The sequence below is a fragment of the Heloderma suspectum genome, chromosome 7 (assembly GCF_057233095.1).
Source record: "Heloderma suspectum isolate Gila_16-S chromosome 7, 16-S_ref, whole genome shotgun sequence".
NCBI lineage: Eukaryota > Metazoa > Chordata > Lepidosauria > Squamata > Helodermatidae > Heloderma > Heloderma suspectum.
Genome location: NC_139464.1, coordinates 125,651,837 through 125,678,015, shown reverse-complemented (window position 1 = coordinate 125,678,015; position 26,179 = coordinate 125,651,837). Strand labels below are relative to the sequence as shown.

The 26,179-nt window shown below is 45.3% G+C and overlaps 1 protein-coding gene across 1 annotated transcript in view; it reads right to left on the bottom strand.

Moving 5' to 3' along the window:
- ANO2 (anoctamin 2) overlaps positions 1-26,179 on the bottom strand; it is a 290,238-nt gene that overhangs the window by 190,769 nt on the left and 73,290 nt on the right. The window contains exons 7-10 of the mRNA XM_084811922.1: positions 25,464-25,515; positions 23,109-23,164; positions 19,228-19,269; positions 1,210-1,274 (exon numbers count right to left, since the gene is read on the bottom strand). Coding sequence (XP_084668048.1) covers positions 1,210-1,274; positions 19,228-19,269; positions 23,109-23,164; positions 25,464-25,515 — 215 coding nt within the window. The remainder of the gene's footprint in view (positions 1-1,209; positions 1,275-19,227; positions 19,270-23,108; positions 23,165-25,463; positions 25,516-26,179) is intronic.

Sequence of the window (26,179 nt, the reverse complement as noted above, 5' to 3'; positions counted from 1 at the left end):
CTCATCAGGGATTGATATAATTGCCCATAACATTGACTGTATACTGGATGGCAAGCATTTTCATAAACAGGAAGAGGAAACTCCCACATAATTCTACGACTGCTATGCAAAAACAGAAATGCAAATGGAATCTCTTTATTAATTTGCTAATATTGTCTCTCAGTGAATATCCTTGTGAAGAGAATAAGTAAAGTCCCATGGCAAGCGACTCTAATGAGAAAACGCATTCAAGATGGGTGGGAGTTTTTAAAAAAGGAAATTCTCAAGGCACAATTACAAACTATTCCAAAAAGAAAAAAAGGTGGAAGACAACAGAAGAAGCCAATGTGGCTTCACAAAAAGCTTAGAGATGACCTGAAAACAAAAAAGGACACATATAGGAAGCGCAACGAAGGTCAGGCTACAAAGGAAGAGTACAGGCAGGTAGCACAGAATTGCAGGGATGGAGTCAGGAAGGCTAAAGCTGAGAACGAGCTGAGGTTAGCAAGGGATGCTAAAAGCAACAAAAAGGCTTTCTTCAGACACGTGCACAGTAAAAGGCAGAGGAAAGAAATGGTGGTTCAGCTATTAAATAAGGATGGCAAAATGATAACAGATGACAAAGAAAAGGCAGAGGTGCTCAATTCCTACTTTGGCTCAGTCTTTGCCTGAAAGAGGGTCTATGAGCCCCCTGGCAAAGGTGAAGTACAGGCTGAAGGGGCAGGATTGAAGCTTGAGATTGACAGGCATATGGTCAAGGAACACCTAATTACTTGGAATGAGTTCAAATCTCCAGGGCCAGATGAACTGCATCCTAGAGTAATGGTGGTGGGCTCTCCCACACTGGCGGCATTCAAGATGAGGCTGTACAGCCATCTGTCAGGGATGCTCTGACTTAGTTCCCTGCCTTGAGCAGGGGGTTGGACTCGACGGTCTTGTAGGCCCCTTCCAACCCTACTATCCTATGACTCCATTATTCTATGAATCTAACCTCAAACACTGTTAAATACCATTTTGGGGGGAAAGTAAATAACGTTATATTTCAATGAATGTTTACACTCTTCTTCAATGAAGTCTGTGATATTACTGTATGTGCCAGAAAAGAAGAAATAAACTGTCCCTCCACATACAAGACCGATGGTCAAGATCTTTATATAGTGTAAATTGATGGAACTCTGCCAGCTGACACTAAGCAAGAACCAGCCTCAGTGCAATGGTGTGATCAATTACCTTATAAGGTCAATAGGCTGAAACTTGTAAAACGCTCCATATCTTGCCCATTCTTGATACAGCAGCTGAGGGGGGGTGAAAGCAGAAGATAGTTTATGTATTGCATCTAAATTATAAAAAGGATGTTCTCGGGTCTTCATGTGAGCTCAGGCCCAAACTCTCTCCCTCTCTCTCCTGTGAGTGAGAGAGAGAGAGAGAGAGAGTCCTCAGGTCCACAGCATGTGAAATAATACTAAAAATGTACACCGTGAAGCATTCCTTATTGACTGAGATTACCCATGTGACTAATCAGCAGAAAATGCAGGTTGTTCACCTGTAACTCTGGTTCTTCAAGTGGTCATCTGTGCATTCATACATATGGGCTCTGTGCCTGAGTGGAACCTCGTTCAGGAAACTTCCAAAGTGGAGGAAAATGTTTTTGGCGGGAACCCTCCCCATCTGTCCACTGTGCGTGTCCCAACTTTCCACCCATCTCCTCTGGTCCTTGAGAGCAGCTACCTGACCTTCTAACTGATGAGAATTTCTCACTCTGGCACCGGCAACACCATCAACATTGACACCGAAGTGGGGGCGGTGGGTGGGTTGTGTGAATGCACAGATGACCCCCTCGAAGGACTACAGTTACAGGTGAGCAACCTGCCTTTCTGTATCGTGGTCTCTGTGCATCACACCTATAGGCGAAGAACAAGCTGACTTACTGGAGGTGGGCAGGTGAGCTCTGTCAAACCTGCAGTCTTCTCTCCCTCAAACATCGAGTTTAGGGTGACAGATGAAGGTCGGCGGTTTCGATCACATGGGGGCTCTGCATAAGCCCAGTACTGATGCTTCTGTCCAGAAAGCAGTTGAGGCGGACACACTTCTAGTGTAATGGGCTCTAATGGGACCATCCAGATGCAGTCCCACTAGCTTGTAGGCTAGCTTGATAGTGTGTACGATCCAAGCTGCAAGCCTTTGGGGTGAGACCTGCAATCCCTTCTTAGGACCCCTGTGACAGATTCACGTTGAAGTCCGATACAACTTTCGGTAAAAAAAGACAGATCCGGGTGGAGAACTGCCTTATCCTTATGAAAGATGCACAAAGTTCACTAGATCTCCGTGCCATGGTAATGGCAATTCAAAATGCCACCTTCCAGGACAGGAGTCTCAAATCGACCTTGGCTAAAGGCTCAAACGGTTTGGAAGTTAGTATTTTCAAAACAACCAAGAAGCTCCATTGTGGAACAAAACTCTTAGTAGGGGGTGCCAAATTCTTGAGACCCCTCAGAAACTGATGGACAACAGGAGGAGTAAACTTTGAGAAACCCTCAATAGGGGGATGAAAATCTGCAATAGCTACTAAGTAAACTCTAATTGAAGAGAATTTAAGTCCCTCATCAAAAAGTGTATGGAGAAAGGTAAGTATGCTCTGCAAAGGAGCAGCGGCGCATGGATCAATGCCCTTTTGAAGTTGCAAAAACAGAGAAAGCTTTCCTTTTATTGTTGTATGAAAGTCTTGTAGTCAGCTTACAAGCTGCCTGTAATACGTCCTGAACCTCCTTGACTGAGGAGAGGTATAATAGTGGCTTACGTAGTCATCTGAAACTTTTTTGTCTGCATGAACTTGTTGAGATTTTGATCCAAGATGGGTCGAGGTCCCCCATCCCTCTTCAGTACCATGAAGTAGCAGGGGGAAAACCCATCTATTGACCAGTACAGTATGACTCTTTCAATGGCACCCTTTTCCAAAACTGTATCTGTCTCTTCTTGCAGAACTTTCGATGGCTCAGTCACCTTCATGGTACCGAGAGGATGGAGGACTTCGAATTCTAGCCTGTATCCAAACTGGACAATGTTGAGGATCCATGCATCCAAAGTTATAGCCATCCAAGTGGGTAGAAAGTGAGAAAGGAGAGAACCAAAAATTGGAGGAATGAAACTGAGATGAAGTTGGTGTGGAATTAAGTTAAAGTCTCCATTTAGAAGAGTTGTCGTGAGGCTGGAGAAAGCGAGTAGACAGTTATTTTCTCTGTGGCTGTTGGTTAAACCTGGAATTTCAATCCTGGTATTGGTGGTGTTGATAGAACAGCTGCTGTCAAAACCATTTCCTTTGTCAATATGGTGTATGTATGTTGATATTGCTGTGAAATACCCATCTTTTTTGCTGTGTTCTTTGCCTTTTGAATGGCATACATCACCTCATCAATTTTTGCATTGAAGGGGCCCTCCCCATCAAAAGGAGGTCCTCAATCAGGGATCTTGCTTCTGGGGTTAACCCTGCTGACCTAAGCCAAGCATGTCTCTGAAGAGCTACTGCTCCTACCATCGCTTTTGTATCACAATCTGCTTGGTGAAGTGTGGTGTTAATTTGTTGGCATGATAGTTTTACTGCTTCAGCCTGAAAAATTCTCACCAGTTCCTGTTGGTCTTCTGGAAGGTAATCACAGAGTGATCCAATTTTCTCCCATAAGAAAAGTTGGTATCTAGACAGAATGGCTTGATAATTGGCCACTTGAAGTCCCCAAACAGCAGAGAAATAGACTCTCCTGCCCAACAAATCCAAACGGAGTCCCTCTACATCAGCTGGATCTTCTGAGACTTTCCCTGTGAAGATTCTACAATAATCAAGTTAGGGTGGGGATGAGTAAGCAAGAAACTCGCATCTTTCTCTTGCACCTTATATAGTGATTTCAGCCTCTTTGATGTGGAGCCATGGATGAAGGGGCCTTCCATGATTGCTTGACCATTTGGAGTAGAGTTGGAAGAAATGGAATAGAAACTGGTGCTGAGGTTTCAGTGTGTTGTTGTTCAGTCGTTCAGTCGTGTCCGACTCTTCGTGACCCCATGGACCATAGCACGCCAGGCCTTCCTGTCCTGCGCTCTCTCCCGGAGCGTGCTCAAGTTCATATTCATTGCATCCGTGATGCTATCTAGCCATCTCATCCTCTGCCGTCCCCTTCTCCTTTTGCCTTCAGTCTTTCCCAGCATCAGGGTCTTTTCCAGGGAGTTTTCTCTTCGCATTAGGTAGCCAAAATATTGGAGCTTCAGCTTCATTATCTGTCCTTCCAATGAGCACTCAGGGTTGATTTCCTTTAGGATGGACTGATTGGACCTCCTTGCAGTCCAGGAGACTCATAGGAGTCTTCTCCAGCACCACAGTTCGAAAGCATCAATTCTTCGGCGCTCAGCCTTCCTTATAGTCCAGCTCTCACATCCATACATTACTACTGGGAAAACCATAGCTTTGATTAGACGGACCTTTGTCGGCAAGGTGATGTCTCTGCTTCTTACTATGCTGTCTAGGTTGGCCATAGCTTTCCTCCCAAGGAGCAAGCGTCTTTTAATTTCATGGCTACAGTCACCGTCTGCGGTGATCTTGGAGCCCAAGAAAGTAAAATCTGTCACTGCTTCCATTTCTTCCCCTTCTATATGCCAGGAAGTGATGGGGCCAGATGCCATGATCTTCGTTTTTTTAATGTTGAGTTTCAAACCAGCTTTTGCACTCTCCTCTTTCACCCTCAACAAGAGGCTCTTGAGATCCCCTTCGCTTTCTGCCATTAGGGTGGTATCGTCTGCATATCGGAGGTTGTTGATAATTCTCCCGGCAATCTTAATTCCGACCTCTGATTCATCCAACCCGGTGTTTCTCATGATGTACTCTGCATATAAGTTAAATAAGCAGGGTGACAATATGCAGCCTTGTCGTACTCCTTTCCCAATTTTGAACCACTTGGTTGTTCCATGTCTGGTTCTTACTGTTGCTTCTTGACCCTCGTACAGGTTTCTCAAGAGACAGGTAAGGTGGTCTGGTACTCCCATCACTTTAAGAATTTGCCACAGTTTGTTGTGATCCACACAATCAAAGGCTTTAGCGTAGTCAATGAAGCAGAAATAGACGTTTTTCTGGAATTCTCTTGCTTTCTCCATGATGCAGCGAATGTTGGCGATTTGATCTCTAGTTCCTCTGCCTCTTCGAAACCCAGCTTGTACTTCCGGTAGTTCTCGGTTCGCATACTGCTGAAGCCTAGCTTGTAGGATTTTGAGCATCACCTTGCTGGCATGTGAAATGAGCGCAATTGTGCGGTAGTTTGAACACTCTTTGGCGTTGCCCTTCTTTGGAATTGGAATGTAAACTGATCTTTTCCAGTCTTGTGGCCACTGTTGAGTGTTCCAGATTTGTTGGCATATTGAATGCAGCACTTTAACAGCATCATCTTTTCGGATTTTAAATAGCTCGGCTGGAATACTGTCATCTCCGCTAGCTTTATTGTTACTAATGCTTCCTAAGGCCCACTTGACTTCACTCTCTAGGATGTCCTGCTCAAGTTCAGTGACCGCACTATCATGGCTATCAGGGACATTCAGATCTTTCCTGTATAGTTCTTCTGTGTATTCTTGCCACCTCTTCTTAATCTCATCTGCTTCTGTTAGGTCCCTGCCTTCTTTGTCCTTTATCATGCCCATCTTTGCACAAAACGTTCCCTTGAGATCTCCGATTTTCTTGAAGAGATCTCTAGTCTTTCCCATTCTGTTGTTTTCCTCGATTTCTTTGCATTGTTCACTTAAGAAGGCCTTCTTGTCTCTCCTTGCTATTCTCTGGAACTCTGCATTCAGTTGGGTATATCTTCCCCTTTCTCCCTTGCTTTTCGCTTCCCTTCTTTCGTGAGCTACTTGTAAAGCCTCATCAGACAGCCACTTTGCTTTCTTGCAATTCTTTTTCTTTGGGATGGATTTCGTTGCTGCCTCCTGAACAATGTTACGGACCTCCGTCCATAGTTCCTCAGGCACTCTGTCTATCAGGTCTAATCCCTGAAATCTATTCCTCACCTCCACTGTATATTCATCAGGGATATGATTTAGGTCATACCTGAACGGTTTAGTGGTTTTCCCGACGTTCTTCAATTTAAGCCGAAATTTTGCAAGAAGCAGCTCATGATCTGAGCCACAGTCAGCTCCAGGTCTTGTTTTTACTGACTGTATGGAGCTTCTCCATCTTTGGCTGCAAAGGACATAATCAATCTGATTTCGATATTGACCATCTGGTGATGTCCATGTGTAGAGTCGCCTCTTGTGCTGTTGGAAAAGAGTGTTTGCTATGATCAGCATGTTCTCTTGGCAAAACTCTATTAGCTTTTGTCCTGCTTCATTTTGTACACCAAGGCCATGCCTGCCTGTTATCCCGGTGATTTCTTGACTTCCTACTTTAGCATTCCAATCCCCTATGATGAAGAGGACATCTTTTTTTGGTGTTAGTTCTAGAAGGTGTTGTAGGTCTTCATAGAACTGATCAACCTCAGCTTCTTCGGCCTCAGTGGTTGGGGCATAGACTTGAATTACTGTGATGTTGAATGGTTTGCCTTGGATTCGTACTGAGATCATTCTATCATTTTTAAGATTGTACCCCAGTACTGCTTTTCCCACCCTTTTGTTGACTATGAGTGCTACTCCATTTCTTCTAAGGGATTCTTGCCCACAATAGTAGATATGATGGTCACCTGAATTAAATTCGCCCATGCCTGTCCATTTTAGTTCGCTGATTCCCAAGATGTCGATGTTCAATCTTGCCATCTCATGTTTGACCACCTCCAGCTTACCTTGATTCATTGATCTGACATTCCAGGTTCCTAAACAATATTGTTCTTTACAGCATCAGATTTTCTTTTCACCACCAGACACATCCACAGCTGAGTGTCCTTTCGGGTTTGGCCCAGCCGCTTCACTCTTTCTGGCGCTACTTGGAAATACCCTCTGCTCTTCCCCAGTAGCATATTGGACACCTTCCGACCTGAGGGGCTCATCTTCCGGCGTCATATCTTTTAGCCTTGTGATATGTTCCATGAGGTTTTCTTGGCAAGAATACTGGAGTGGGTTGCCATTTCCTTCTCCAGTGGACCACATTTTGTCAGAACTCTCTGCCATGACCTGTCCGTCTTGGGTGGCCCTGCACGGCATAGCTTATGGCTTCACTGAGTTACGCAAGCCCCTTCGCCACAACAAGGCAGTGATCCATGAAGGGGAGGTTTCAGTGTACATAACATCAAATTCCAGATCTTGTATTTTTTCTGCTGGTTGTTGGGTTTCTAGTCCCAAGGACTCGGCCATTCCTTAAGATTTGATCAGAAAATGATAAAGATCCTCTGAAGGTGAAATGCCCTCCTTCATGCCCATGATGTCATCAGGTGACGAGATGGAGGGGGGAACAGAAGAGACCGAAAATGAGTCTGATAGATAGTCCTCAACTGACTGTGGAGAAGTGACCTCTCCGTGATCTGCCATCCCACTCTTCTCCTTCAGTACAGACAGGTGTAACCCCAGTAGCAACTGGTGGCAGTATACCCCTTGAGGATACTCATCCTCTCAACAAGGTGTATTGAGGAGGGACTGGAGGTGGGGGCAGAAATGGATCCTCCACTGGTGGCCTTGAAAGTGTTGCCACTGATACCGGATAGTATCGAGGGTACGTGGCCCCGAGATAGCGAGTTTGATCAGGAAAGGTTTCTCTAGCACCTCGCCAGTCCTTATATAGATATTGCTTTCACAGAGGAAGAGGCCAATTGAAGAATCTGTTCCAATCACAAGTACATGAATGTGATTTATGGTATCCCTCTCATAACGCTCATGGTAGGGCACCCCAGATCTCTCAGAGTGGAGCGAGTCTGGAAAGGTATCATGAAAGAAACGCTCCCTCATTACCAACAAGGATGGAATCTGTGGCCACTGTGAAGAATCATGAATAATTGTCATGGGCAAAAGATCTCCAGAGGTCCATGCCATATGCATCTGTTCCTGCAACGATACCGATGGAGCTCTTGGTATAGGAGATCACAACCGTGGTGGAGGTGGCAGAATCTGAGTCTGCTGAACAATAGTAGGTTCAGAAACAGACTTATCTTGTGCTTCAGTCTTCTTCTTTTTCTTGACCTCGGTCTTTTTCTTTTTCTTGACCTCAGCCGAGGTCGTAGGAGCTCTAGCCTTTTTCGAGAGCTTTTTCACAGTAGATACAGTGAAGAAATGGCCAGGGGTAGGTGGATCCATCCAGGCCATGGTCAGAGTCGGGCATGTAGAATGTGGAGATTATGTTTGTGGCTTCTCTGACATCACTCTAGGCTGTGTCTTGGGAGCCTTTGATGGAGCAGAATTCATAGCTTCTAATGCCCTTTTCCACAATCTAATTTAAGCAGTCTGATCGGTTACACTTAGTCTGTTTTGTGAAAGTCAAACAGTGGCAGCATGTCTCCACAACATGAATTTCCCCCAGGCAAAACAAACAGAAGGAATGTCTGTCAGTGGGGGGTAATTTGCTGCAGCATTCAATACATTTACAAAAAGGGGCCTTAATGGCCATACGTGTCTCTCAACAATCCAAGATTGCAAAAAAAACAACAATAAAAGAGTAACGAACAAACCAACCAAGCAAGCTAATTTTTTTCTTAACGAGTGAAAGAAAGAAAGAACCTAACTACTCCAGCTCACTACAAAAATCTCTAAAACAAAACGAACTTCCAATGAGGCATCCTCTAAGCAAGTCGGTCGAAAGAGAACTGAGGAGACAGGCGGGAACCTGCTGGGACATGCACAGTGGACGGTGTGGGAGGGTTCCTGCCAAAAATGTTTTCCTCAGCTATAGATGTTTCCTGAATGAGGCTCCGGTCCGCACAGGCACAGAGCCCATATATGTGATGCACAGAGACCATGAGAAAGAATAATGGCATTGAACCAGCATTAGTGAGTTAGGGTCAGCTGCAGTACCAAAAAGGACTACATGACAGTTTTCTCAATATCAAAGCATTTTTCACAAAATATTTCTGTCCCCATTAGGGCTGAACAAAACCTCCACAACATTTCTGATTCTGCTGAACTGGGGGAGCCCCCCCAAAAAACACACACAAGGGGAGTAACTGCATGAGGCTCCTCTTCATTGCTTAGAGAACACTGCTTGTTCTGGTGGCAGCTCTTTTCAAAATTTCATTTTTTCCATCAAAAGTTCAAAAGTCAGTGCGCACGCTGATGCTGCGCATAGCTCAGGCTGCCATGTTTTCCCACCCCAATATGTCCCTGGGAGAATGGCCCTGGCAGTGGCGTATTTCGGTTTTTAAAGTAAAAGAAGTATATGTAGAGAAAAAGAGCTGCCACTGCTGCCAGACCAAGCAGTGTCTTGTGAACTGGTGTTAAAAAGTGGCCAGCCACTATGGTGACCTTCCCCTCCCCCACTAAAACAATTCACAGTATTTTGGGGGGATCCCCCCAAAATAAACAAAATGCTGCCCCCCCCCCCATTTTCCACCTGTGAAATGCAGTGGCAGATCGGAAGTTACGTTTCAGGTCAGCCCTACAAATCATTATTTCAGGCTCAAAATCAAAATGCAACAATATTCGGCACAGCCCTAACTGTGATATTAAGTATTACGTTAACTGTTCTTAAGTTCTTAGCACAGAAAATTATTATCATTTTACTACTAAGCCTGCTTCATAGGCCAGCGCAGTGAAGGCTCTCACAGCTGGAAAGGAACATCGGAAGCTGCCTTATACTGTGTCAGACCATCGGTGCATCTAGCCCGGTATTGCCCACACTGGGCTGGTTCACACATACTGGCTTGCCATGGGTTATTTAATTCATTCATCCCCATTGTTCCCCGCTTCCACTTTGGTAAACAACCCAGGAATACCCTGTTGCTGGGTTGTGCTCCATGATGTCCAAACTCTGCCTTTTTGAGGGAGAAAAAAACCCAGAGTTTAAACCCAACAACAAAGCATGCTCTTGGGTTGTTTACCAATGCAGAAACAAAGCGGAAGTGGTAAGCAGTGGGGAGGCAGCATTCTTGCTCATTCCTGTGCAATCCCAAGTATCCATGGTTTAAACTAGGGCTGTGCACTGCTTCATTCCAAAGCCCAAATAATGAGGCGAAGTGGGCTGATTCGGAGGTGCCTCATCATGATCAGAATAGAAACAAGGTGCCCCCGAAGCGAAACGGCTTGTTGACAAGGCACCTCGCCTGCCTCAGAGATTCGTAGCTTTTCTTACGCTTTCTGAGCAGCCCAGACAGGCTGTCTCCAAAATGGAACAACTTGTGAAAGATCATGCAGAGGGAGAGGAGGAGGAGGGAGAGGGGAAGGGGAGAGGAGGCAGAGGCACCCAATGTATCAATTTGAGAGAGATCCAACCACCGGGAGGGGCAAAAGACAAGATGAAAGGAGGGAAGGGGAGAAGAGAGGAGGCAGAGGAGGAAGAGGGAGGGAGGGAACTTTTCTGTGAGTCAGCCTCCATTTTCTCATTGTGAGAGAGGCAGTGTTGACAGAGAAGAGAGGACTCTGTCTGAACATTATTTCGCTAGAGCAGTGGTCTCCAAAGTTGGGTGCACGCACCCTGGGGGGGGCGTGCAAGATGATCCATTGGGGTGTGCGAGCTGCCTGATAATTGAGCAGCCTCCTGCTGCCCTGATGAGCTGCTGTTGTGTGCAGTGATGGTGGCGGCGGCAGCGGAAGCAGGATGGGATGGGAGCTGAGAGAGAAACTCCACAGCATTTCTCTCTCCACTCCAGTCCTATCCTCCCTCTGCTGCAGCCACCGGGGCAACTGCGCCAGTCTCTGCCAGGCAGGGCAGAGGAAGCTGAGGAACTGGAGCAGCTGGCATCCTGCCTAAGGAGAGCGAGGAGATGAACCCTCCCACCCTCCTTAGGCAGAACCAAGCTGAGAGGAAAGCGTGTGCTATGACAGCTATGTTCGTCTCTCCCCTCCCCACCCCACCCACCCTTCTGTAATAGGTTTACCATTTATTCTCATTGTTTGTTCATTTAAAAATCCAGAAAATTCCACTGTAGTTACCTTCCCCCGACACACACACACACACACACCCCTTTTCAAATCTCTCTCAACCATTACTTTGCCCTTACTCTGTCCAGATAGATAGATGATAGATAGATAGATAGATAGATAGATAGATAGATAGATAGATAGATAGATACTTCCCTTCCCTTGTTCTTGGCTCCCCTCCACCTCCACATCTTCTCAATTCCTGTATACCTTCCCTTCCCAGATTTGATTTCTTCCCTCCTCCAAAAAAATTAACCCCCCTTTCTCTTCCGTTAGGATTATATTTAGTCCCCCCTACTTGTAGTTTAGTGTTTGCTTTTCTTTTGCTCGTGTGTGTGTGTGTGTGTGCTTGTGCTGTGTGGACAAGCAAACAGTGTGTGCCAAAGGAGCACACACAGCCCACATTTCCAAAAACAGTGGGCAAAGGGCTACACACATTAACAGCTATTATTTAAACAATATAATACTACACTGTGTTGCAAAGCAAGCAACCCCAATATGAGGCATCTTCAGGGTCTTGGCGGGGCAGAGTGGGGAAAGTGCTGCTGTGCCCTCCTGGCAGGGTTGTTGTGTTGCTTCCTGCCTCTCTCAGTCCAGCAGACCACTGTCATTGCTCTTCGTTCAAGTCGATGTGCCACCTGACAGGGTTGCTCTTTTTGTTTGCTTCCTGCCTACCAGCCAGAGTTTTCCCAGGCAATTCAGCCAAAGAGATCCTGAGGTTATTGACTGTGAATAGGAAAGTAGTACTAAGGAAAAGGGGTTATTTGCACTTCAAAGAAACCTAAAATTCTGAGAGTGCCTTGGACTGCAAGAAGATCAAACCAGTCCATACTCCAGGAAATAAAGCCAGACTGCTCACTTGAGGGAATGATGTTAAAGGCAAAACTGAAGTACTTTGGCCACATAATGAGAAGACAGGATACCCTGGAGAAGGTGCTGATGCTAGGGAAAGTGGAAGGCAAAAGGAAGAGAGGCCGACCAAGGGCAAGGTGGATGGATGATATTCTGGAGGTGACAGACTCGACCTTGGGGGAGCTGGGGGTGGTGACGGCCGACAGGAAGCTCTGGCATGGGCTGGTCCATGAAGTCACGAAGAGTTGGAAGTGACTGACCGAATAAACAACAACAAGCACAACCCCCCCTGGGCCAAACTGTCTGAGATTTGGCAGGTGAGATGCCCTCCAGGGGGGCTGTGCATTCTCCAAATTTCATGCACTTCTGTCCAAGGAATGAAAAGTTATAGCTCTTGCCTTGAGATATTTCCTTGGAAAAATCAAATTTCACCTGGGCCTTGCACAAAAACAAGTGGGCCAAACTGTCTGAAATTTGGCAGGTGGGATGCCATCCAGTGGGGGGGGTGCACTCCCCAACTTTCATGCACTTCTGTGAAATCAGTTAAAAGTCTGAGCTCTTTGCTTTGAGAGATTTCCTTGAAAGAATCAAACTTCACCTGAGCCTAACTAGCAGGCCAAACTGTCTGAGATTTAGCAAGTGGGATGCGCTCCAGGAGGGCTGAGAGTTTCCCAAATTTCATGTATTTATCCTGAAAACTGGAACAGTTATTGCTATTTGTGTTTTCACAGGCAAGTCAATGGGCAAAGGCCCCAAATTGATTCAGATATCTGAACCTTGCTTTGGATTCGGATCCAAGTCAAAGGGGATGGGGTCTGAATCAGTCCGAAGAGAAGTGAGGCCGCTTCGGAAGGTCCAGAGCGGCGTCCGAAGCGAAGCAGGGCATCTGTGCACAGCCCTCTTTTAAACAATCCATCGGTAGCTGCTAGGTGTGAACCGACTGGCATCAGCTCCCCAGGGTTCAGGGTTTGTCAGAGTTTTTCCAGCCCTAGCAGGAGACACCAAGAACTGACCTGGGATGCATGCAGAGCATCTGTTCTACTGCTGAGCTATTACAACCCTTCCCCTTCAGCAATCTGCACGAGAGAGGGAAGGGCGACGTGCTCAGCCAGCGGTCCTTAATTTGAGAATGGGTTTTCCAAGTACAAAAATATGCTTATTTCCATCTATAGAATGTTGGAGTGATTGTAATACCAGGGAGGAGAAAGGGAGATTTTTTTAAAGGTTAACATACTTTATGCAGATTTCAAGAGTCCCTTAAAACAGTAGTTCTAAGATGAGTTGTAGCCTTTCCAGCTGCAGCAGGCATCTCACAGCACAATCCTATGTGTGTCTGCTCAGACTTAACCACAGGTAAGCAAGTATAGGACTGCAGCCTTAAGCAGAGAAATTCTTTTGCTCTTAATGAACAGTCTTGGGGAGAGCATCTGCTGTAGATAATGCTTCTTTGCAGGCATGCCCCAAAGAATTTGTTTCAGAGGCAGGGGCTTTTCTGCAATGAGAACCCAAAGAGGGTTAATTAGGGTTACCTTTTGCTTTATGAGCTGGTACCTAAATCTTAATCAATAGGGGTTCCTTATAAGGAAATGCAACCCAGACAGTCTCAGCCCACCAATCTCAGCAGGAGGGGGCACACACTGCTAGCAAGGGAGTGGAAGCTGTGTTAGTACCTTAAAGGGGACACTATCAAAAAGGGTGGGGGTAGAAAACAGTTTTTTTTTTTTAAGTCTCTTTCCCTTTAAATCTGATCAGGGCATTTCAGGAAATTAAACACTGAAACTATTCAGATTCAGATAGAAAACAGATGATGTTATACATAGAAATCCTCCAGTCAACTCTTATGGCTGGGCAACAGAAACATATGTGAGCAATCAATGCTGTATTTTTGGAAAGAACCTTTTATGTTTTTAATACTTAACACTTCATAAGAGGACCTAAATGGGCAGGATAAAAAGAAGGGCAGCCCAACTTGCAGGGTGAATATTTTTCCAGGCACTAAGACATTTTAAAGTCGTGTCCTCCACCGCTGCCCCTGATGCCCTTTGCCACTTTGTCCAGTGAACAGTGAATAGCAGTAGATTAGCTGCTATTGTAATATTTTGTCCTCCAGAAGAAAGTTTTAGCTACCTTTAGTGAGGCACACGCTGCCTCCCCTTTTACAGGTAGAAGGGCTGCTCCATATGCTCAAGCCTCACCCACGCTTGTGCTCCTTTGGCTACATTTTAGTCATTCATGGATTTTCAGCACCCCTTAGTGGCCAGACATTGTGTTTGTCAACTTCTGTTTCGGAGAACAATCCACTGGGAAATTCTCTGGAGTAATGCCCCATGGAAATTAATGGGAGCGATCTTGTGCCGCTCCCATCCATTTCAATGCAGTCTTGTGTAGGAAAATGTTTTGCTACATTATGTCCCAAGTGTTTGTTGACATGGATATTTATTTATTTATTTCAAATAGATTTCTGCATCTGCACATTCAGCATTCAGAAGGGATGGATAGATCTGTCCATCTTGGTCTCACCAAGATTGTCATTTCTTTGAGGTTAAATGTCTTCTGTCCCGTTTCTGCACGAGCTTGCAATGAAAAAAAATCATATGGAAATGTGTACACATTTTTCATAATGTAGACATTAATTAACTCACAGCAGCATCCTATGTGTGTCTATTCAGAAGGAGAGCCCACTGAGTTCAATAGGACTTACTCCCATATAAGCAAGTAGTACAGGGTTGCAGCCGTAAGCAGGGAAATTGGATTCCTTTGCTTTTAATGAACAGTCTTAAGGAGAGCATCTGCTGTAGATAATATCCAAACTAATTTTTTTCAAGGGGACCTTTTTTGCAATGACAGACTGAAGAGGGTTAATTAGGATTACCTTTTGCTTTATGAGCCGGTACATAAATCTTAATCGACAGGGCTTCCTTATAAGGAAACGAAACCCAGGTGGTTTCAGTGCCCCTTTATCTTCGGGGTGGGGGGTGGCACACACTGCTAGAGAGGGAGTGGAAGTTCCACATGTACCTTAAAGGAGACACCATAAAAAAGGGTAGGGGTAGAAAACAGCTTTTGCGTTTTTGTGCACATTTTAAAATGCACACATTTTTGGACACACGCACCCATTGAATAAAGCACGTCCGTGTGCATTTTGGAAGTGTGTGTATTTCCCCCAATATTTTCAAATGTGTACATGTGGCTGAAAACATCTTTTTTTTTGTTGCATCGCAAGCTCGAAAATGTATGGATTTCTGACCGCAAATTGCATTCTGGTCCCTGCTCACATCTAGGAGATGCAAATTAGGTAAATCTGTTTAAAAAGTCTTGACAGAGTGGCTTTTTCACACATCCCTAGTATTCAGGGAACCTGACAATCTTTCACCAATCCACTGCTAGGGACAAGATAAGAAGCAAGCAAACAAGCAGGAAAGGCTCATATTCAGTAGTGGAGTGGTGGGAAAGGCCTCTGGCTGGGAATGCAGAAAAACAGCTGGAATGGACAGTGCTAGGATACTTTTACCAATGGCCTGGCAAAGTATAAGGCAGCTTCTTTTGTTCAAGCAGTTCAATCTGCAGACGCCAATCCACATGTGGGAATCAGTCTTTTTCACACAGAACATTTATACCATAGTGAAAAGAGCAAATTCAATGTTAGGAATTATTAGGAAAAGAGTCGATAATGAATAAAACAGTGAGCATGCTAATGTCATTATATAGACCTACAGTTTTCAGACAGATTTAGAAAACTATATCATATTGTGGTCACCCTATTTCAAGAAGGATATTATAGACAAGATAAAATGACCAGCCATGGGGATATCTTGATGATGAAAGGTTAAATAATTTAACTTAGAAAATAAGGGCTGAACTACACATTACATTATTCATGCTTTTTTTTTTTTAAGTGTACTTAAATGGGCCACTCCTGTGTTAAAGAAAAAGCAGCTGCAGTGCCCCAATCCGGACTGCACTCCCAATCTGAACTGGGGTCCATGGCAGTTTCCTGGTGAACCAACCCCTCCTATTTGCCCCCAAAATGGCTCTTTGCAGTAAACAACACCTTCAAGGGCAAATAGCAGCAGAGGGAGACCTTGCCTGGCAGGAAATTGGCATAGGGCTACAATCCTGACTCGGAGAACATTCTGATCAGGTTGCTTTTTCTTCAGAATAAAGGTGGCCTTTTTAAGCATGCTTCTTAGAATGCATGAATACTGTCATTGGACTTTGGCTCCAAGGAGAGGACTTGGCGCAATTTTACAAAGTTATTAATGTCATAGAAAGACTGAACAGAGAAATGATTCTCTCTCTCTCTCTCTCTCTCTCTCTCTCTCTCATTCTCTCTCTCATTCCCTCCCTCCAATAACCTACAAAGCAGGAGGTTCAAGACAGAAAAAGTGAGTTGCTTCTCCATATGATAGACCATTAAGAGAGCAATTCCATGGTCCCTGGGCAAGCATCCCAGGGACCCTAAGATGGCTCAGATTCCCCCCTCCAAGGCTGAAGGCAGCACTCCAGCCTCAGGAGGGGAAGTCAGAGATCTGACCCCCTCACCCCTTACAGCCAGCATGGACAGGACCATGCTGGCTGCCTCTCCAAGATCAGAACATCAAGCTCAGATGGAGGGAAAGGGAGCATTCTGGTGGGTGAGGAGGGGAGGAGACTGGAAAGGCCAGGGTACAATTTATCCTGAGCCTCCTCCAGTCTCCTTTCCTCCCCCTCTGAAGCATCCTTGATTGACGGGCTAGAAAGCCCCTCTAGCAAAAAGACCAAACCTCGGAGGACAGGAAGGCAAAGACTAGAAACTCAGAAGCCTCTAAGCTCAAGGGCTTCCAAGCAGTGAGGGTGCAGTCCATAGGATTAGGTCCTAATTCATGGAATTAATTGCCACTGGTTATTCTTTAGTTCACTAGTTTGGATGTAATAGAGGAAAGATCTATAGGGCTGTGCATGGACCCCACCCCATCTGACTTGGAAGCCACTTCAGGACTTCTGAGATGGGCCCGATTCAGTTCAGGCTGATTTGTGGGTGGGGGGGATTTGCCTCGGCCTACGAAGCTGAAGCGGGATTCAGACATCCAAATCCCACTTCGTCCCCCCAACACACTGCCCAGCCCCCAGCTCTTTACCTTGGCCCTTGCCTGGGGGGGGCACCACTGCCAGGGGAGCTGCTGCCAGGGAAGGCACTGCCGGTGAAAATGCTGCCTGTCGCAGCCCACCAACAGGCATGAGGTCAGGTGTCGCCCTCCAAGTGTGCCTTCTTGCAAGGAGGGGAAGGCACCCAGTTGGAGGATGACTCCTGCCTCTGCTCAAGCCTTCATGAGTTCCTTGCTTGTGAGGACAACTCCTGCCAATGAAGTCAGGCCGCCGCTGCTGCCGCCGCCACCACCACCAGCTCCTAGGCCCTCTGGTCATGCGCCAGCAGCCATCTTATTCTGGGAATGCAGGGAGCCACTTTAACCTAGTTTTGCGCTGTTGCTGTGCCAGCGAGTGGCAAATCTGTAATTATTCTGTTTCAGACAGTGAAGACAGATGTGTTCTGCGATATGTTGGTGGTTTGGGGGATTTGCTCTGCAAAAATCATATGAAATCAAGAGGATCCCTGCCAATGATCCATGTTTTTGCACCTTGGCTGTGCCCACGAGTGGCAGATCCATGATTTTTCTGGTTCAGTCCACGGAGGCAGATGTGCTGTGTGACTGGATGGTGGCTTTGTAAGTCTACCCTTTAAAAATCATATGAAATCATGAGTACCCCTTTTTTATTTTATGGATCCTCATTTTACCCAGTTGCCATAGCACGCACTTTCTTCTTGCCTTTATTCTGCCAAAGGAGAGTGGGAAGGGTTAAAGCTTCCTCTGTCATACCTGGCAGAGACTGGGGAAGTTGCTCCCAGTGGCTAGGACTGGAGTGGAGAGAGAAGTGCCATGGAGCTTCCCTCTCAGGTCCCATCCCATCCTGCTGCTGCCGCCACCACTGCCACCATCATTGCACACAATGGCAGCTTGTCAGGGCAATGGGAGGCTGTTCAATTATCAGGCGGCTTGTGCGCTCCAGTGGATTGCATTGTGCCCTCCCCCCCCGGGTGCATGGAGACAGCTGCTCTAGCCAAATAACATTCAGACAGTCCTCTCCTCTCCAGGAACACCACCTCCCTCACAATGAGGCTGACTCACAGCAATGCTCCCTCCCTCCTCCTCCTCCCTCTCCTCTCCCCCGGCCTCTCCTGGTGGCCAGATCTCTCTCAACTTGATACATCTGGCAGCTCTGCGTCCTCTCACCTTCCCCCTCCCTCCTCTTCCTCCTGCCCCTCTGCAAGATCTTTCAGAAGTTGATACATTTTGGAGACAGCCCGTCTAGGCTTCTCAGAAGGCATAAGAAGAGCTCCAAATATACGAGGCGGACGAGGCGCTTCGTGGAGGAGCCACTTCACTTCGGGGCACCTCAGTGCTGGTCTGATCTGCTTCGTATCACCACAAGGCACCTCCGAATCAGCCCACTTTACCTTGTTATTCGGGCTTTGTACCGAGGCAGTGCACTGCCCTAAAGATCTATATATCAGTAGCTATGACTTTTGATAACTAGGAATGGAACCTCCATGTCAGAAGGTAGAATACCTCTGATTATCAAATACTAGGGAGAATAGTAGGAGATGGCTGCCCAGTGAGGGAGACAGAGTGCTGGACAAGGTGGACTCTAGTCTGATTTAACAAAATAATTATTTTGATCTTAAGCCAGGGAGTTGATATGATCGTCCATGGGGGACTGCCTATTCTTACACATATGAAGTAAACAAGATATGCTTATGAAATTGGTAAAGGCCCTGGAAATGTCACAATTTGTAGTGAAAATATTTGGGCATTATTCCTTCCATAGGATTAAAATCATGTGGAGTGAGAGCAAGGCTGAATGTTATTTTTTTACCCTTTGAACCTCCTTTTGTTTCAGCCCTTCCACTCTCCCTCACTGTCTATTGCAGATGCATTGTCTCCCTCCTCTGAAGACAGGCCTAACTTGGGGAGGGGGAGAGCAAAGACTAGTGACAGTTTTAAATGCTTCATTCTCCCCTCCTCCTCCATTGCAACACAGGTGCTGGCTTGGGGTGGGAGACGGAGGCAATGTGTATCTAACCCATTGCCTTTCTTCTTCTGTCAATGTATCACTCCCTTTCCTCTCCAACTACCCAACCCAACTAACTGCCTTACTTTTGTTCTCACAAGCTCTACTGTGCAAGCTCTACTGAAATGTATGGAGCTGTGGAAGAGCAGGAGAACTTCAGGTTGGGCTGTGTCCTGTTTGTGGTAGATTTTCATCACAAAGACTTGTACACAATGAATGGGTCAATGCACCCAAACCCAACACAAACCAAAATGACCAAGTAAAATATTTTACCTTTCTTTCATTCATGTCTTTGTTTTCACCTTCATATTCACCCTGGAAAAATAAAGCAAATGGTAAGAAATATTACAGGGAGAAGTCCTAGTGAATAGTATGCCTTTTTAGTACTAAGAGATGTTGCTCAGTCATTTTAAGCAAAACATGGTTAGCACAATCTGCTTTCTACTCCACATCTATGCCTTGCCTCAGTTGCCTGTGATTCTGAGGAAACCCTGTCCCTCATAGTTACCAGAAATATCAGATCCAGCAGATGATCAAAAGAATGACATCTTTAGACAGGTTCGTGCAACCACTTCTGTACTGTATCCTTACCCCTCTTGGCTTACAAAAACTGGCAGGGAAGGAACAGCTGCCTGGGCCAGGGAGGTGATTAATGCCTCCTTGCGAGAGGGAGGGGTCCCAGGCTGCCTCAAAGAGGCAGTGGTGAGACCACTCCTAAAGAAACCTTCCCTGGACCCGGAAAATCTTAATAGCTTTAGGCCAGTGGCAAATGTTCCTTTCCTGGGCAAGGTTCTTGAGCAGGTGGTTGTCAACCAGCTCCAGACACTCTTGGATGAGACCAATTATCTAGATTCATTTCAATCGGGGTTCAGGCCTGGTTTTGGCACAGAAATAGCCTTGGTCGCCCTGTATGATGACCTATGTCGGAAGAGAGACGGGGGCAGTGTGACCTTGTTGATTCTCCTTGATCTCCCTCTGGGACAATTGAGCTGGGAGTGGGAGGCACTGCATTGCAGTGGTTTCGCTCCTACTTGGAGGGTCAGCTCCAGAAGGTGGTGCTTGGGGAATATTGCTCAGCCTCACGGATTCTCCAGTATGGAGTGCCACAGGGGTCAGTTCTATCCCCCATGCTATTTAACATCTTCATGAAACCGTTGAGTGCAGTCATGTTGTCGTCAGTATGCTGATGACATGCAGCTCTATTTCTCCTTTTCATCTTCTTCAGGTGAGGCCGTGGATGTGCTAAATCGATGCCTGACTGCGACACTGGGCAGGATGAGGGCTAATAAACTGAAACTCAATCCAGACAAGACTGAGATGCTGTTGGTGGGTGGTTCTTCTGACTGGATGGAGGGTGCTCAACCTGTTCTGGATGGGGTTGCACTCCCCCTGAAGGAGCAGGCTTGTGGCTTGGGGGTCCTCCTGGAGCCATCTTTGTCACTTGGCCTCAGTGGCATGGAGTGCGTTCTACCAACTTCAGTTGGTGGCCCAGCTGCGCCCCTATCTGGACAAGGATAACCTGGATTCAGTTGTCTATGCTCTGGTAATCTCCAAGTTAGATTAGTGCAATGCACTCTATGTGGAGCTGCCTTTGAAGATGGTTCAGAAGCTGCAGCTCATGCAAAATGCAGTGGCCAGATGGATAACAGGGACCAGAAGGTTTGAACATATAAGACCGACTCTGGCCCGCTTGCACTGGCTGTTTTTATGTTTCCAAGCCCGATTCAAGGTGCTGGTTTTAACCTATACAACGTTACATGGCTTGGGACCACAATACCTGACATAGTGCCTCTTCTTACACGAACCTACCTGTACACTCAACATCTAAGGTCCTCCTCTGGTTGCCTACTCTGAGGGAAGCTCAGAAGACAGCAACCAGAGAGGAGGCCTTCTTGGTGGTGGCTCCCCAATTATACAATGATCTCCCCAGTGAGGCCCACCTGGCACCAGCATTGTTATCTTTTCAATGCCAGGTTAAGACCTTTCTCTTCTCCTAGGCATTTGGCAGCATGAGTTTTAATCAATCCTGGATTGTCTTATGGTTATGGTTGATGGCTTGAGATTGATTTCTTGAAGTTGTTTTTAGATATATGTTCTCTTGTGTATATTGTCTGTCTGCGTGTTTTTATATAAATGGCTTTTAACATCTATATACTATATTTTTAATGTTTTTAATCTTTGTAAACCTCCCAGAGAGCTTTGGCTATTGGACGGTCTAGATATGTTGTTAATCATCGTCATCGTCGTCGTCGTCATCCTTGCATAACAAGGGCACACCATTCTGGACTGTGAGGAAGAGAAAACTAGATTCCTGAATTCCTAAAACAACCTCATGCATGAAACTTGTGTTCAACCCCCAGTTTTTATTACCAACTGCCACAAAATCTAAATACCTGGAACTGCATTTCCTCATATCCATAATATGTTACCCTTGCCCCTCTCTGTCTTCCGTACTCTCCCTCCACTGTTATATTTTCACTGAAAACTCCTTGGGGCAGAGAACGATCTTTTGAGCTGTAAAGTCCCATGATGAGTGTGATGGTGTTCTCCCTAAATAAAAATAATTATGATGATACTAAAGATCGTGCCTGATGGGATCCAAGGATGAAAATGGGATGATGCTCTAGGGTTGGGGTGCTGGTTAATGGACTGGTCAGATACTGAAAACTGACCAGTCAATTGGCCACCTATTTATTATTTGACTGCAGTAATGTTATTAAACAGCCCATGTCAAGAAAGCCCTTGCATACGTGACAGTACACCTTCTAAGATTGCATTTGACAGATGAAATGGAAATGGCAGGAGTAAAGGCCCCTTCTTGCTCCCCAGTCCTACAGAAGACATGGTCTCACCCAAGTCCTCTGGCACCAGCACTGCTTGCTCTTCAACTCCTTCTAGATTGTTCCGCCCTTTCCCCGCCCAGTTAAACCACATGATCTTGCTTCTCCTATTGGCCACATGCCATGACTGCAGGGAGCTCTGCAGAGATCCAAATTACATGTTACACTGGAGTTTCGTGACTGGAAGTCTCAACATTCTTCTTCTTCTTCAAAAAGCAGCCACAGGGTGGGGTGGGATGCAATTTTGATCTGGGCTGTAGTATGGGGTGAGGTTTAATCCTTTTCCCCTATACCAATTCCCTGACTTAAATCACACACACACACACACACACACACACACACACACAGCTGCAAATACCAGCAGAGTAGAAAACATACCTGCACAATTTGTGCCATAATATGAGAATTCTGAATTGAACCCAACAATGCTGAGGTTCGGAAACAAGGATTCTGGCAACTGGTAAGACATACCCAGGAGTCAGGACATGTATTGGCGGCGGGGGGGGGGCAGTTGTCTGCATGTGACCTGGCATAGATTCTGGAAAGGACTGAACTCTGGAGTCTTCTCGAAGACAGTAGTTATACCTACTTCCCATAATACTGCCTGTTCTTTATTACTGTCCTGATAAATTAATAATTTGAATACTTGGCTATAATCTGGCAACATTTGAACAATATTCAGTAGTCAAGTATAAACAGAATGGTGGCAGCACGATGATGCTCTCCGTCCATTCGCTAGTTGACATAGTACCTGATGACCAGGGAATGTGGGCTCAGGTTAAGTGCAGTAGTACTTAAAGCTGGCTGTACTGAGAACCACTCCTCTCTTTTGCTTCTTCTTCGCAGACCACCACATTTTGTTATCTCAACACATCCATGGAGGGATGTTTGCCCCACCCCCAGTGTCCACATGTTGAGCATGGATGGCTAAGCAGGGAAGCCTAGGTGCATAAAGCTCTATATGCATAGGAAACCTGCACACTCAGGGTCCCAGATCACATGGAAGCTTGCAGATGGAGACGATCCCTATTCAGACATCCCCACTCAACACGTGGATGGGGGGGGGCATGACAAGCCACACGACATCAGGGGTGGGGCCAGAAGCAGGGCCCCACTTCCCCTTCTGTGCATAAAGCCCCCTTCATGCAGAAAATGTGTAAAACAGGGGCTGTGTGTGTAAGCCAAAACCAGGACACTACTTCTTTGCAGAAAACATCCTACAGCCCAGCTGTATCTCATACATAGCAATAATGAAAGATGCTTTCATATTTAACAAAGTCCTATGGAAACAGGGATTAAAAAGTGTATACCTACATCATGAAGGGGGAAGGCTGTTTCATATACATTGTTTGCAATTAATGTGTTAATACCTATGGAAAAACAAACAAAGATAATTCAATACTAACAGTTATTGTTTAAAAGAAGTTTTATCTTCATTTTAAAATTTTATTTTACCTAGAACTTGCATTTCCGCCCAATGGAATAACAGGGGCTTCAACTTAGAGCTGAAATTAAATTTCCAAACCATTCAAAGTCTAGGAAGAAATCAGTTTTTACCATTCAGAATGTAATGTTGAAATTTGACCACATAATTTGAATTTTGGAATCCCAATTGGGCATTTAATTGGGATTTCAGCTGCTTTGTTTTTTCACATATTCAATGAGTTGTTTTCTGATTGTACCATCTTCATTCATCCGTTTCAGCTGAAATGTACGAATGCTCCTGCGTGTCAGCTGTTCAGATACTACCTGATGCTGCAAACAAAAGTGATTAAACATTTACGTCTACTGAAAAATCTTCATAAATAAAATGGTGATGTTGAACACCAAATATTCAGTGAATATTTCCACAGCCAGGGAATGCACAGTATACATTAATTGACAAAATCCACAGAAGAGACTTTTGAACAATGGGCCATGGTGTAGCAGAGTGGATTAAGAATGAATCCCCTGCGAGAAAGGAATACTGCTTGGATTTTGATAGCTAATATTCAGCCTTGACTTCTGTTGTAATTTCCTTGGATAAAATTATTATTTATTTATCTACCTATTTAAAATTATATTTGGATCTGAAAGTGCCCCTTCCCCCAAATTCTCTGTCCAATGGACATGAATGAGCATTGGGGCCACGTACTCCTGCAACCATGTATTGGCTTTGGCATGAAGATCCTGGCTTATATTACACCAGAGTCCCCGTTACATCTGAACTAAGGAACTGTGTTTAACCACGAGAAAAATAAACCAGGATCACTCCTGATTGGCTGAACCAGAACAACGTTTTCAGAACAGTTTGCATCTCGGTGTCTGCTAGGATCAGTTTTGCATGAGCAGTGTAATGTATGGAACTCTTGGATGTCAGCCCAGGGAAGAAGAGCCTCGGCTTGGAAAGAAGAATGAAGCAGCAGGCTGCAGAGGCCTTCAGAACATGGCAAGCCTGTCTGGAAATGATGCTCAGAATATCATTTCCCACAATGGATGGTTTACTTCCTTCCTTATTTATTGAGCAGATTTATATCCAACTTTTCGACTATGGTCCTCAAAGTGGCTTACAAAATTTATAAAGCACAACGGATTCATCAAGAACCACATGCTAAAAAAACAAAATAGAACAACACAGTTGGTTCCTCCTGAGCTTCCTTCCCACTGGGCAACTGATGTCATTTGGCCCTGTGTGGAGGGACAGTACAACTAGGGCAGGCCCTGGTGTTCTCTTTGCCTGCTCCTGCCTCCCCTGTTCCTTCTTCTTTCCAACAAGGCACATTCGAGAATATGTGAACTGCATCTGAAAAATGTGTTCATGTTCATATTCAGGGAAAGTGAATGGGGCAAGTCTTGACGTTTACCAAACTGAAAAAAAATTCTCATAAACACCTAGTAGGTGCCTGGCAGGCCTCTCTCAGGAGGGCATTCAATAACTGGGCAGTGGGAGTTGGGGCTACCAGTAAAAAGGTCTGCTCACAAATAGCCACTCGCCGCTGTGCCTCAGTATGTGAGGGCACTCAGCGCACTTCTTATCCAAAGCACACCACAATCCAACACTCACTGGGCTCAGGTACGCCCCGTTTTACAAGCCTGCCACATAGGACCAATAACAATATTGCTGAAGTCAGCCGGAGGGAGCACCCACTTTATTCTTCCTTTTTAAGGAAACAGCAGTGCACTGCTAAACTCGGAAATAGATTCTATTGCGTTCAATGGGGCTTACTATCCAGGAAGCGTGCTAGGAAACCGAAATGGAAAAAAATGGGAGGGAAAATGTGTGAAGAAATGACCATAATGAAGAAATTGGTAGATGATATTGGATTGTGTTTATGATGTAGTGGAATGTAATGAAGTGAAATGTTATGGTATTGTATTGTGCTATTATTGAAAACCTCCAATATAGGTTCTCTCTGCTTTTACTTCTACTGCAAGTTGGTAAAAGCTAATTTCTTCGAACTGTTCACTTGAAATGGATTCACCATATGCTAAATCTTTTCTAAACATGGTACTTCTTTGGTTAGAGGATCATTGATGATCGTGAAGTTCTTTAGATATATTGGGACGCACTATGAATGTGTTTTTGCAAGCTTATTAGGTACATAATTTAAAATAACCGTTCAAACATATTAAAAAACAGCTTTTAAAATAACATAGTGTTTTGTTTTGTTTTTAAATGCAAATTCTTACCCATGCTGTTTTTGGCTTTTGTACTATATGTGCGCTTCAAAATTTCATGGACCTATATTAAAAAAACAAGAACAAAACAGTGATGAAAAGACAACTTCCTTTCAAGGATTAAATGTTCCACTTCCATGTGGGCTAGCAGAAGCCAATAAACCAATGTGTATAAAGGAAGTGGTTACTATCATTGCTAAGGTTGTCCTAAAAGTTCTGGATGGCACATTTTGGTACCTTCACAGGGGGTGGAAAGGGGAGGGCAAAGAAGCTCACAAAATGGCAAAATTCTTAAGAGGTGGGAGACTTGACTGTTTTTTCCATAAAAGTCAATGGCAGAGGCTTCCCTTTTTCACTCTCTTTTTTTTTTAAACATTCTTGTCGCAAAGAATATGTCACCCCACAATCCTTCTGAGGTGCATGGTTGAGGAAAAAACATGGAGGTGGCCATGTGTCCCCCCAACAATGCACCTGGAAGGATGCTATGTCATGATGTAGCGTCCTTCCTCAGAGGAATTGTGGAGTGGCCCTAGAGAAGTGTAGGAGGCAGCAGAAACAATTAGAAGAGGTAGAGGAAGAAGAAGAACCCTATCCAGCCCACAGACATTTCCCAGCCAGCTCCCTCCTCGGACCCGTGTCTGAGCTCAACCCCCAGGAGTCTACCAGGGGGCTTGAAAAGGAGGCAAAAATCCCCTTTTTATCTGTGATCATTTATCAGAAATAACAGG